Source organism: Pongo abelii, chromosome 1, assembly GCF_028885655.2.
Source record: "Pongo abelii isolate AG06213 chromosome 1, NHGRI_mPonAbe1-v2.0_pri, whole genome shotgun sequence".
NCBI classification, from domain to species: domain Eukaryota; kingdom Metazoa; phylum Chordata; class Mammalia; order Primates; family Hominidae; genus Pongo; species Pongo abelii.
This window is the reverse complement of record NC_071985.2, coordinates 69,275,068-69,289,589: the sequence shown is the minus strand read 5'-3', so window position 1 is coordinate 69,289,589 and position 14,522 is coordinate 69,275,068. Positions and strand designations below refer to the sequence as shown.

General features: G+C 38.5%; 1 protein-coding gene across 1 annotated transcript in view; it reads left to right on the top strand.

Annotated features, from left to right (window-relative positions):
* The first annotated feature begins 1,844 nt into the window (after positions 1-1,844).
* The window catches only part of XPR1 (xenotropic and polytropic retrovirus receptor 1), a 259,764-nt gene continuing 247,086 nt past the window's right edge, over positions 1,845-14,522 (top strand). Inside the window, exon 1 of the mRNA XM_024239642.3 lies at positions 1,845-2,119. Within this exon, the coding sequence (XP_024095410.1) occupies positions 2,051-2,119 (69 nt within the window). The 5' untranslated portion in view covers positions 1,845-2,050. The remainder of the gene's footprint in view (positions 2,120-14,522) is intronic.

The following is a 14,522-nucleotide window of genomic DNA, read 5'->3' as shown; positions in this document are numbered from 1 at the left end:
TTTAGAGCTAGTTTTGAGGGTTTCCTTACTTTCTTGGGTTGGGCCATGGTTCCAGAATTTTGTGCACAATTAAGGCATAGAGGTATGGTGCTGCTGGGAGCAGTGTGCCATTGTCCACCAGGGTTGCTACTAAGAATTTCCCATTCTAGTCCATGACTGGCTAAAGGCAGGAATCTCTTTCGTAGCTGTCTCTGGTTCCCTTTTCCCAGGCACAACATACAGCCATTTCCTTTCCGAGGTCTCACCTCCTTCCTGGTAGCACACACATTCCTTTTGGCCTGTCTCTTTCTCCTGGCAAGGTTTACCTCCAGCAGAGGGGAATCTTTATGGTGAGCAGACGGAGGTCTCAGGTGAGAGGAGTCCTCACTCTTCTTTCTTTATTTTTTTGACCTTGATTACCCTTTCACCAGAGGTTAAGGCTTTTATACAGAAAAAGCCAGAAAGACTCATAGTCTATGCCTATTTTCCATCTTGTGTCATCCCTCTCCTGGGGAAATGATTGCAGAATCCCTATTGGCATGAATTAAGGGGAAGAGAAAGGGGAAAAAAGTACATGGAGAAAAAAAAAAGACAACAGCAGAGAATGATATCTCAGAGTACTGCTCCAGGCATAGTAGTTCCCTAGTAAATCTTGAAGTCTCATCAAAATTGTGAGGGTTAGGCTGAGCAAGGTGGCTCATGCCTGTAATTCCAGCACTTTAGGAGGCCTAGGTGGGAGGACTGTTTTAGCTCAGGAGCTCAAGACCAGCCTGGGCAACATAGCAAGACCCATATCTCTCCCAAAAATAAACAAAAAAATTATTTGGGCTTAATGGCATGTGCCTGTAGTCCCAGCTACTCAGGGGGCTGAGGTGGGAGGATTGCTCACAAACCTATGTGAGGTAAGGCTGCAGTGAGCCATGATGGTGTGACTGCACTCCAGCCTGGGCAACAAAGCGAGACCAAAAAAAAGAAATGTTAGAATCAAGGGACAAAGTACATGTAAGAGGTTTAGAATAGTACTTGGTACAGGAACAGTGAGTGCTCAATAAATTATTATAAGGTCTCCTCCACCCAGGGCAGGACCTGGGTTTCTGTCCTGAATTGGGACTTCCAAGACAATCACTCCCACACTCAACGTAGTACAGAGCTCTGTGAGTGATCTCTGCCCATGTTCCCCAGGGACAGTTCAGCCTGGATGCCCGGCCTGTTTCTGGTTTTACTGGGGTGGGCTTAGAGCTGTACTTCTACGGGGTTCTCTTTCCTCTCAATGTTGGTTTCCCTCCCACCCCTCACTCCCAACCCCAGGAAGCTCAGTTTACAAGTGCAGTTGGTACCCGCACTTGGTGTTTTTATTGCCTTTTCTGATAGCCCCGGGACTGGACAATTACATTGAAATTCAGAAGCAGCATACACTTTTTGGCATTGATGTCTTTAATTAAATTCAATAAGCATTTATTGAGCACCTAGAGTGTGTAAAATACTGTTCCTTTAAATACATTTAGTCCTGAACTGTTTTAGCTGCTTAGTTTGGATTAGTGCTGATCCACTTCTTAAAGGTTTTATGAAGCATAAATATCAAAATGGAAAAATATTTGCACAGTTCTTTGTAAATATAAACGTCTTGTGTGGATTATTGTTGCTACAGTATTAATATTAATTGCAGTAACAACACTGCTGCTTCCCAGACAGGCGGTAGAGAGCAGCTGCAGGCCAACAGGAGCCAGACTGAAGAGCTCCGGGGAGGCGCCTCCAGCACGTACGGCCCACAAGGGGCGGAGTCTTAAGAAACGCACCCAAGCCCCACCCCTTACAGCACCCCCTTCGTCAGGGCGGTGTAGGCGGTTACCATGGCGATGACGTCTAGAGGGCGGGGAGGGGCGGGGCTATGGAGAGGAGGAGGAAGATGGCGGGCGGGCTGCTCTGAAGAGACCTCGGCGGCGGCGGCGGAGGAGGAGTGAAGCGCAGCGCCGCGCCGCGCCGGGGCCCATGTGGGGAGGAGTCGGAGTCGCTGTTGCCGCCGCCGCCTGTAGCTGCTGGACCCGAGTGGGAGTGAGGGGGAAACGGCAGGATGAAGTTCGCCGAGCACCTCTCCGCGCACATCACTCCCGAGTGGAGGAAGCAATACATCCAGTATGAGGTACCGGCAGCGGCTGGGGTGTGGGAGGACTCGGAGGGGCCACCATCTCGCCAGTCCTGACGTCCACCGTCTCCTTCCGCTTCAGCTGGCTCCCTGTGCCCGGGCAGACTTTGACCCGCTGCCGCGGGGAGCCACTGCGGCATCCCCGCCGCGGCCGGCAGCCTCCCGGCTCCGCTGTCCTTCCCCTCCCCCGCAGCCCCGCTGCAGCCGGGGTAACGGATATGCAGGCGGAGGGCCGGGAGGAAAGGCGCTGCCCGGGCCGGGGCCGGGGAACGGTGGGAGGGTGAGCTGCAGGTGGGGGAGTCACGGTGCGAGGACAGCCCCGGGTCGCGGCTGTTCCGCGCTAATCCCCTTCTCCCCACTCGCCCTGACCTCTCGTTCCCACCCTGGGCGAGCGCCCCCTCGCCAAGGTTAGGTCTTGTTTCTCTCTCTACACCTCTCACCAAGGAATCCCTTCTCTTCCAAGAGAAGCCCCTCCAGTGATTTCCTTCCTTCCAAAGAGCCCTTCGGCTTTTTCCCACTTGCCCACTGTTGACAAAGGCTTTGTAACGGGGTTGAAACTTGACTTAAGTGTGTATCACTTATACAGTGGTTATAGTTTTTGTAAACACGTTGTAATCAACTATTCTGCTTTGATAATAAGACTCTTTTTACTGATTGCATGAAGTCTACAGAGTAATAACATCTTTGTTTTTGCCTCTTGTTTTAGAATGGAGGGAAGAGGAAGGAGAGAAGAGAATTATTTACATTTTTATATTTTCTGCTAAGTTTTTGCTAGCTGGGGAAAAAATTAGTATATTGTAAACAATATACCTTACCTGTGTATTACAGAAATCATGCTCCCCATTCCCTCCCAATTTCTGTGCTAACACTCCTGGAAGGTATTTAATAGATAATAAGGAACCTTACATTAATACAGGGAAAAATAAAGATAATGAACCCATTTATATGTTCAGAAGACAAGATACCCAAGAGGCTTTAAGCGTTGCAATAGGTTGTTCTCAGTAGCTGGCAATTCAGCTCCTGGATAGAGAAAGACAGACTTATCTGTAACCTCCAGGAATTCACATCTGTTTTGTGTGCAGGAACAAAGAATATAAAATCAATATGAACACACATAACTTAGCTAGATTTTATGAATTAAACTATTTAGTTCTCCATTTAATTTTTATATAAGTTTAGTGATAGGAGGTTTGGGCAATAGCAGTGAGTGTATTTATTCATAAAGCCATTGTAATAATTGAAGAAGACAGGGAAAGAGATGCAGGTAGGTTACACAGAATCTTGAATATTGTGAAATAAATTCACTTGCAACCTAGAGTATTTGATTATTGCTAGACATGAAAGGCCTATAATTATTAATGCTTTATTGTCACTCAATTTCTTACAGTATTTTGTGGCCATGTTTTGTAAGAATGAATGAAATAAGGGACTAACATTTCAGCCTGCAGAGTTGATTTATTGTTTCTAATAACATTCAGTTTTAAAACCTTGGCTAGAGTCCAAGTGATGGTTTTTATTGAAAGAAGGGTATTGGTCTTTCATCTTTCTAGTAGTAATTTTCAGCACCACTGCCAGTTCTTCATAGAGGTACAGGATAGGAGCATGCTGAAGCACATCTTGTATTTGTTATATAGCATGGAATGCTTTGGGCAGAAGTAATAGTGGCTGGATGTATGCCATGATTCATTTTAGGTATTTCAACACTTAACTATTTCATAGAATTGTATTAATTTGCAATATCGGGGGCTGGAAGGAGAAGCATAAGATTTAGTTTGAAAATGCAACCCTCTTAATTTGTAATGTCACTTTTGTGGCTAGAGAACCACAGTGATTCTGGGACTCCTCATTCACATAGTCCACTTGGATACTCTTCCTAAATGTTTACTGTAGGTTGGTCACAGAGGGGCAAAATTCCTGAGATTATGTTGTGTCTGCATTATCTTTCTCAGGGCAGTTATAAATTATGTTTTGAAAAATTCGTTTATTGTAGATAATTGAAATTTGATTCTGCAGAGAGTTCCTACTATATGGTTCCTGTCCTAGATAAACTCATCGTTTGGTAGACAAAATTAAATGAGGCGCACTTTTCTTTGTAAGTTGGAATCAACGAATATTTTATAGGGTTGGAATTTTTGTTTTGTGTGTTGTTTCTGAAGAGTTGGTGCTATTCCTTTAAAAGTAATAGAGAGATGTAAATAAGAGTCTTTAGAGTCCAGGAATTTTAGCAGTTTAAAACTTTGGGGAAAAAGGACATCCATAAAAATTCGCTAGAGAAAAGGACCTTTTCATAATGAATTAAACTGTAGTTTCTCGTATGAAGATGATGCTCTTAAAACACTATCAGTAGAACAGATGCTGGGATTTGTTTTTCAAGCACTGGTGGTGAAATTTTGGTATTTTACCCTTGGTTTCTAGCCTAGGGTGCTTTCTAGTGTCGTGAATCAATGTGAACTGCTCAGCTTCTTTGGTTTTTGTGTCATTTTGCTATATTATTTGAAATAAGCAGAGAATTAGAATCTGAAAATTTTGTTTTACATCTATAATTATATTTAATTATATATAATATGTATATATCGTAACACAGTAAATACTAGTTTTTGTGTATGTTAGCCATGAGACCTGGGGACAATCTTTTTTGCCTTTCCCGGGCTCACTCTTCTTCCATAAAGTAAGTATATAGGGCCAGAGCTTTTCAAGGTCCATTATAGGTCATGTTTTTGATTTAACTTTTAATGGTTTTTATTCCTTGAACTGATAAAATTATTAATGGTAATAACCCATCAATATCCTGAAAATTATTATATTTTTAAATTTAAAAATAAGTTGTGGTGTTCATAGATTCAGTCTTCATAGGTAGAATAATAAAGCATAAAATAATAGACCAACATGGAGAAGCCATATAAAGAAAATCTCTTCAATCCATTTGTAAGTAGTTTGTACAAAGAATAAACACAAACAAGCCGAGACTATTCCTGTTTCCAGTAATCTGTTTAAGTATAAATTTTGGCATGTAAAATAGAACACCGGTACATCTTTGTAAGAGCTTTTTTAAAATTTAGAATTAGTGACTATATATTTTAAAGCTCTGCAATTGATTAATTAAAATTAACTGAGACTGGTTTCAACCAAATAGACTAATATGACCATGTTAATATTTTGCAGAATATTGGCAGAAGAAGCAAATATATTTGGTGCCTTAGGCTGCTGACTTTCCCTAGGGCCTTGTGTTTCTTTGGTTTCTCAGGACCCAGGAATGATTTTTTTCAGTGTATCCTTTGTTTTGTAATAAAATAACAAGGTTTCTAAATTACAGGATTTTAGAGCTAAAAGGGAATTTAAAGATTATCTACCTTGTTTTTCCAGGCAAGGAAACTAAGGTCCATAGGGGTTAAGCCACTTGTTTAGGAATATGTGTATAGGTCTCTTGAGCATGTGTAAGCATTGAGAGTCAGGTCACACTGTATGATCCTGATGAAACCATTTCTTCTTTTAGCTAAGAAACATCTAAGTTTCTTTAATGTTAGAGAATTGGACTTGATTTCTAAGCTCACAACCCTGTATTATTTAAGGACTCATCCAGCTCTAAATTCTGTGTTTTTTAATGGTTTAATTATGTTTGGTATATAAAGAGGACAGAACTTAACAGGACTATTAATAGCATCCTTTAAAATTAATAATATCCTTTCAAAAATTTTTGATATTTTGATCTGTGAATAAGATGTTAACCCAGTGAAACTCTCTTATTTAACTTAAAAAGGGATGACGATGAATTAATTTTTTATTGCAGGATTTTGGAAAGGAGAGGTTCTGCATGAACTACACTTCCCTTATATTCAGGTATAAGGAGACATTACCATAACATTATTACGATTTTCATTTATAGAACTCTTCCATGGGAACACTTGTGTTACAGGCTTCAGTTTCCCAAAGGTATTATGTTGATTAGGTAGGTTTAACTTGTGTTGCTGCAACTTGTTTGAAATTTCCAGTTTGGCCACCCGATGGGGCACAAACCACACTTTTTCTTTCAGACACTTTTGTAAATCGAAGTATAGTGTAGTGTATTTAAGATGACACTTGTAAATGATTGCGTCAATGAGATGGTTGGCATTTACAAATGTTTCTTAAGTGAGTGAATGAATGTTGTAAAGACAGGAAGCTATAACTATTCTTTATCATCTTTAAGTGTGTCAGCGTGAGTATCCTGGAAAGATTATACTTGTCCGTTTATCCTGAAGGTTGGTTTTGGATCAGCTTTTGGGTGAAGGCCCAGATCATAAGAACCTAAGAATCTTATTTGACCTGGGGTGACCGTGGAAAATTAGTCCTAGCTTCAAATTCAGTCCTGATCTGGGAAGCATTTAAGAGAATGATTGAGTTGTGCTGGGTAAGGATTTCAGGTATATTTGAGTTGTAGGCCCCAAAGGAGTGTGCCCAAAACTCCCATGGAGTAAAGAGAAGACAGTATTAGAAAAGTAAGGGGGCTGGACACGGTGGCTCATGCCTGTAATCCCAGCACTTTGGGAGGCCGAGGCAGGCGGATCACTTGAGGTCAAGAGATCGAGACCATTCTGGCCAACATGGTGAAACCCCATCTCTACTAAAAATACAAAAATTAGCCGGTGTGGTGGTGCATGCCTGTAGTCCCACCTACTCGGGAGGCTGAGGCAGGAGAATGGATTGAACCGGGGAGGTGGAGGTTGCAGTGAGCTGAGATTGTGCCACTGCACTCCAGCCTGGCAACAGAGTAAGACTTCATCTCAAAAAAAAAAAAAAAAAAAAAAAGTAAGGGAAGACAGAACTGTTAATTTTACTTATTTTTATGCATAAGAAAAGGAAGAAATACAATTTTACTAGTATTTAATAAATGGATTGATGCAGTACCCCTGCTAAGGAGGTCATGCACAGGTATTCTGAAGAAAACAGAAGGATTGCCAGTGGCTTTTTCACTTGTTTGTTCACTTTGGCAGATAATCATTAATCTAGTTATGGGTGCATAATTAAATGAATCTATAAATTATTATCTAGTTTTAGCCAAATCAACCACTAGGAAATAGACATGTCTTAAAAAGACTCCTGTAAAGATTCCATAACAGTAATACCAATAATGCAAGCACAAGTGAACAACAAGAAAGTGACAACAGAGCTGAGGTTTCTCCTTCTAGTACTAGCTTTTTGGCAGCCAAATTACAGATAAAAACGATGACACTTTAGTAGACTTAACAAGAAGTTCGCCAAAAATTTAAAAATTATTAAGCTAATTCTTTTTTCTTTTTCCTGAGACGGAGTCTTACTCTGTCACCCAGGCTGGAGTGCAGTGGCCTGATATCAGCTCACTACAACTTGCGTCTCCCAGGTTCAAGCCATTCTTGTGCCTCAGCTTCCCAAGTAGCTGGCATTACAGGCGTGCGTAACCACACCCAGCTAATTTTTATATTTTTAGTAGAGACGGGGCTTCACCATGTTGGCCAGGCTGGTCTTGAACTCCCGTTCTCAAGTGATCCGCCTGCCTCAGCCTCCCAAAGTGCTGGGATTACAGGCATGAGCCACCACTCCTGGCCTAAGCTAACTCTTTGAAGTAAGGTTTTACATCTACTATCAGTCACAATGAACTTGACTGTAAGTGTATATATTATGAGTATTCTGCCTTCGTGAGGTCTGTTTTTTCAGTTTATAGCCATTATAATTAAGTTTCAAAATCAAATGAATCCTGAACTTTGAACTGGACCTTTGAAATACTGTATCATAAAATGTTAAATGAAGATTTTATTTATTTAAAAAACTTTTTTTGTTTTTTTAGTGAAGATTAAAAAATAATGCAACTTTTCAGTTATGTTCTCTAAAGGCATTGTTATTGATAATTTCTTAGATCAAAAATATTTTTGTACTGTTCATAAATGAAAGGTAGAAATTATTTCATCCGTGTCATCTTTTTAAAACTTCTATTTTAAACAATTTTGTTTTACATTGTACACAGATACAGATGGGTATAATTAATAAATAAATATACATATATTGGAGATACATAATAAAACTTTTTTTAAATAGGGATTTGACATAATAAAAGTCTGGAAGACTTTGCCCAACTTGTACAGATTAACCACAGCTGGTTTGTGAGTTGCCTGGTATTGAGGTGGCCTTTGGGAATGAGAGAGTGTCAGAATTCACCAGGGTTCTTGCCCAGTGTATTTGCCTTTTCAGGTCTTTCCTTATCTAGTAAATACTAAAAGAAGCCAGCAGAGAAAGCTCATGAACAAATACCTTAAAAATCATTTGTTCATTCCACAAATTTATAGAAGTCTTCCTTTGCCATAGGCTGATTTGTCATTAAATGCTAGTTTTCAGTACCTTAAAAATAGCAGGAAAAAAACAAAACACACACACACACCAAATTTGTGTGTATATGTGTATTTGGTTTTGTATTTCAGTCAACATAGTATTTTTAAAATTAAAAAGTGGTGCAGAAAGGGAAGACTGAAGATTGAGGACTCGGAACATGGATATAAATTTGTATTACTTTTGTATAAATTTGTATTACTTTCGTAATACAAATAAATCTTGTATTACTTTATACTTTTGTATAAATTTGGATTACTTTTGTAACTTAAGTTATATTCCTTTAAAGTCTTAGTTGTTTACTCAGACTGATATTTAGTCACCTATTTCTTCCCATCACCAAGCAAGTGTGGTATGCATAGGGACTGATCAGAAAATCTTTTAAAAAGTAAGCTGGGCATGGTGGCTCACACCTGTAATCCCAGTACTTTGGGAGGCCAAGGCTGGCAGATCGCCTGAGATCAGGAGTTCGAGACCAGCCTGGCCAACATGGTGAAACCCCATTTCTACTAAAAATACAAAAATTAGCTGGGTGTGGTGGTATGTGCCTGGTACTTGGGAGGCTGAGGCACAAGACTTGATTGAACCTGGGAGGCGGAGGTTGCAGTGAGCTGAGATAGCATCACTGCACTCCAGCCTGGGTGACAGAGTGAGACACTGTCTGAAAAAAAAAAAAAAAAAAAAAAACCCTTTAAAAAATGTTTATTTGCTAGGGAGTCAAAGGAAAATATAATTAATCTACTGTAAACATAACTTAAAATTTTCATAATCTATAACAAGAGGCTTAATATATTGATTAAGAAAACATAGTCATCTTTTATTAATTGAGGATGACCTGCTGTATTAGAAAGACCTTGGACCAGAAATCAGATATAAATCCTAAAATCCAGTTCTATCATTGACTATTCGTAAATAACTAGTGAACAAGTGATTTTTTTTCAACATTGAAGGACTGAAATTTAATCATAGAGAAAAGTGAGAAGTTTTTAGGTTATTTTTGTGTGAGTTACTTATCTAGGCTAAATTTGGTAAAGTTGTAATTCATAGAGTAATCCATGTGCTTTGTGGGCTTTTTTTATACCTTAGAGTAGTGGTTCTCAAACTTTTTGGTCTCAGGACCACTTGAAACTCTTAACAGTTATTGAGGATTCCAGTGTACATTGATACCTATACTGTATTAGAAGTTTGAAGATAGCCTGAAAAAAGGTTCTCTAGTCTTATCAAACATGGAAGAGGATAAAGGAGTTCCCTGGGCTAGGAGTGTCTGGTATCTGCCCCACAGCAAGGACAATAGAGAAAAGAAAGTTGGCTTCCCTGGATCTCATGTGATCCCTAATTCTACTCTCCTTTCTTTAAATTGAATTAGCAGAAGTGTGGTAAGCTTGTCATTAAGGGGAAAGGAATTAACATTTATTGAGCAGTTAGGAACCAGGTGTCAGCTGTTTTACATATGTTATCTCAATGTTCACAACAGTTTTGTAAGATAGATGATTTATTATCTCCATTTTCCTGATGAGGAAACCCAGGCTTAGAGAGATCAGTAATTTGCTTAAGGCTATATACTTAGTAAATGGAACCAGAATTTGAAATTAAATCAAATCAGACAGTGGAGCTGTTGCTTTTATATGGAAATTGTAAATAACAGCAGTGGTGGTAGTAGTGGCAAAAACAGCAGCTGTTATTTTTTGAGCGCTTACTGTATCAGGCACTGTGGTAAGTTCTTTAAAAACACGTCTTATAGTGTAGGTTGTTAGCTCCGTTTCTAGATGGTGGAGACTGAATCTTGGAGCCATTAGGTAACTGATTATGTTGATAGTAATTGTGGATAGCTAATTGTGGAGGTTGTAAGAGCCCATGCTCTTAATTCCTGTGGCCTACTGTTTTATGAAAAATGAATAAATCCATCCACTTATACATACATACATTTAGGCCTGGTCTGACCTGTTCTTAGGCACCACTGACCTTTCTACAGTCCAGTGAAGTAATGGTGGGTCTATTTTTAGTCCCAGGTCTTAGTCTGCATAGTTTGGAGATAGTAGAGTGTGGTCTGTAGGATAGTGTTCACCTCTGTTAAATTATATTTCCCTCAAGGTTATCAGTGTAACTATTACTGGACAGCCAGCTGGTAAATAAAGGAACTTACGAAGATGAATCAGAAGAAAAAGGTAAGGAGATAAGGTGATAAGGGTAAAAAGAGGAGGACAAAAGTGGACAGCTGTTTGCTATGCCACAGTTTTGGTGTTTGGCTTCTGGATCATAAATCATGGAATGTTAGACTTGTAAGGAACTTTAAAGATTATTTAGCTCAACTTCCTTTTTTACCCAAATGGGAAAAGAGGTTAAATGATTCAGGTTATATGGTTTTGTTCATAGCTGAGTTAACACAATCACCCTGATTCATTTTATTGCTATTATTTTATATAATATGCTAGTATATTAATAACATATAGAAAAAACTCTGAAGCCGATCTACCTAAGTTTATATTCCAGCTCCACCAACTTACTAGCTGAGTGACTTCAGGCAAGTCAGTTAACCTTTTTGTGCTTGTTTCCTCATCTGTAAAACAGGGATAATAATAGTACTTACAGGATTGTTGTGAGGACTAAATGAGTTAAAAATGTGAAAAGTGTTTAGAACAATACCTGGCACATAGTAACAGCAATACATTTCCTATTAAAATTATTTCTTCTGAAGAGCTCAACAATACTAAATAATGATTGGCTATTACTATTTTTGACTGGGAAAGTGAGACTCAAAGCTTGTTCCTCCAGGTTTGTCCAGTTTAGGTTTTCATGGAAAATGGCTTTGTTGATTTTTCGCTAATAATTTTCTTAATAAATCACTCTTAACCTTTTTGTATAGAGTAAGAAAACCAGGTGAGAACAATTATGTGGCTGTGAGGTAAGTTAGTTCTCTTGTAACTTGTGTTCATCTCAGTTACAGACTGTGTCTGTATATTCGTTTTTAGAATTGAGGTGAAATTTGCATGTGTATTAAGTATGTCTGAATGGCTTAAGTGAGTTGCTTGAGTTTTTAGTGGGTATCTGATTTTAGTTCTTTTCAATTTTCTAGTGAAAATTTAATTTTTAATGTTTTTTAGAGTTGAAAGAGACCTTCTCAACCCCTCTGTTTTACAAATGAATAAATTGAGAGCAGAGATGCCAAGATACCTGATCAGAGTCTCATGACTAGCTAATAGCAGAGCCTGATATAAGAATATTGGCCTTTTGCTTACTGCTGTACCTTGTTAAGGCTTATCATTGCTGTATAAACATTGCTTTGAAATTTTAAGAATGAAGTTTCTTTGTAAGAGTCAGTAGGGATTTAAATGTTCTTGTTAATGATTACTCAGATACTCTGCATTAATACATTTATGTGTATCTAATCCATTAGATCCCATTAACAACCTGAAATAGTTCTTGCAAATGCCAATTAAAAGACTGGGTAAATTAATGATGTTATTATTTACCCAACAACAAGAAAGTTAGGCATTGCCCTATTTAGTTATAGTCACAAGTGGAAACCTATCCTGAGTGAGGAGATAGGACCGAGGAATTATGCTGAGGCTTGAGGGGTCAGGTAACAATGAAAGCAAGACTCAGGAAGGTTTAGAAATGAATTGGCCTCGTTCCTCTGTAACACTTTAATGTTAGCACAGGTTACATGTGTTACCTGTACATGAAGAGTGTATCCTCTACCTGTAACCCAAATTGCCAAGCCAAAGTCAGAGCATATATGGGTAGAGAAGATAAGAATATGAATGAAACCAGTTTACTAAGTATACACGAGTGTCCCCTTTCTTTTTTTTTTAAAAAAAAAAAAACAATAATGATGATAATAACAACAGCTCATGTTTGTTGAGTGCTCTAGTGTGCCAGGCATTTTACATTTAATCCTTACCTTCTAAGGTAGGTTTTGTTACCCCATTATAAGAAGATACTGAGTCTGAGATGAAATAGATTGCCCAAGGTCATGTAGCTAGGGAGTGATAGAACCAGAATTCAGACACAGATATGACACAGATATTTTAGATGCTGAATTCTTAACTTGGTATTATGCTGTCAGGTAATATAATAAGTAAGACTTAGTTCCTGCCTTAGAGGAGTTCTTAATTTGGGTGGTCTCCTAATCACAGTATGTACTGTGATTATGTTATAGAGGAATGATCAGTTGATTTTGCTCTAGAGTGTAAAGACATTTATCTTGGAAGGATCTGCAGAGGTGGTGTTTGAACTGGGTACTAGAGATTGAGTATGATTTTAACACATAGTGAAGAGGGGAAAGGGCACCTGGGGAAATCTAGGAGTTAGAGTAATAGAGAACAGAGGCAAAGATGAGTGGAAGTATCCAAACATAGTTAATGCAATCTGGTTTAGTTAGATATGTTGAAGAGCTAGTAAAGTGAAGTTGGGAAGGTGAGCTGGGAGGGATGAAAGAGTGAAGGGCCTGTAATACCATTCTAAGAAGTTAAAATATTTTCCTGGTGTGAAGCATGAAGGATTTTAAAGAAGAGATTGGGAGAGGAGTTAGTTCAAAGTGAGGTGTGTAATCTAGATCTTGGAGGATACTTTGGAGAGTGCAAAACCAAAGACAGGAAAACCAAACAGCATAGCCAAAGATAATGAAGGCTTGAATTAATACCTTATTTAATCAATCTTAATATGTGCTTTTTTCACATTTTAACATCTGAAATCAGGGTATGTCTTATAATTAATGCTATGCCATAGTTTAATTGGCAGACATTTTTCCATTCTTAGAAGCACATAAAATGATGGTGTATGTTATTATTAGTGGCATTCTAGATTTGATGAAATACAATAGTAATAGCATAACATTCACTGAATGCCTACTATTTGTCAGACAGAGTAGTAGATACTTGTCAGTGTCCATCATCTAGCACAGTGTGTCTGTCACATTTAGCAACTCACATATTTGTTGAATGAATTACCTCATGTGATCCTTGCCTGTTGTCATAGGTGTTTAGCCCATTTTATAAGAAAATAGTCTCATATTTAAGTAATTGTCCAAAGTCAAACAGCTAGTTAATGGTGGAGTTAAGATAATGAACCTAGGTCTGCCTTACTTCAGATTCCATTTTTTTTATCACTATGGATGCTCTGTGGTTCCACTGAGATAGGAAGAGGGTTGAATAAGAAGAGTGGATTTGAAATTTGGTAGAACTATTAGGACTTTCACTGAAGGGATAAATAAATGCTGATGGAGTTCAAGTAGAAAGTGCATTTGAGGTCACTGTGTTGCTTGGGAACACCATTTGACTGGCTGCCAAGAAGCCTCTTAGAATGTCTTTACTCTGATGAATTCGGTGTGGCCCAGGTTCTCATCAGAATTTGGTCTTTTCCATAACTCTGGATTGATGGGGCTTGGGCAATAGTATATAACTAAGTGATTGATTGAATGATATTAAGCTCACATGGGAGTGATGTGTAAACATCTGGGTGCCAAATTACTAATTTACAATGAGAAATGTACCTAATGTTCACATTCTGGGCTAAAATACGTTTTTCCTGTCACCAAGCTGTGAAGGGAGATACATAATAACTAGAAGGTGGCTGGCTGATTATATACTATAATTAGAAAGAGAGAGTTAATGATGCATTTATTTAATGCTGTTAGGCCAGTGTCCCACAGTGTTTAAATGGGTCAGGTCCTCGGGTAGGGGTGTCTTCTTCCTGTATTATGCTTGTATGTGCTGCTATTGTTTTGAGACTTTCCTTTTCCTATGCTTTTAATGCTGACCTCTCCCTCTTCTATTTACTTTTTTTTTTTTTTTTTAAGATAACATTAATACTACTGATACTGGTCTGTGACTTTTTTTTTTTTTTAACTTTGCATCTATCTTCTGATCTATTGTATGTGAAGTTTAGAGTTTAGTTGGATTCTAACAGACTAATTTGAATTTGGATCTCATTATTTATTAGATGTAAGACCTCTCTGAGCCTTAGATTCTACCTGTAAAACAGTGGAAATATCTTTCTCAGTAATTATGATGTTGAGATAGTATGTAGGTAAAACACCTAGCCTATATGTTACCAGGCCAGTGGT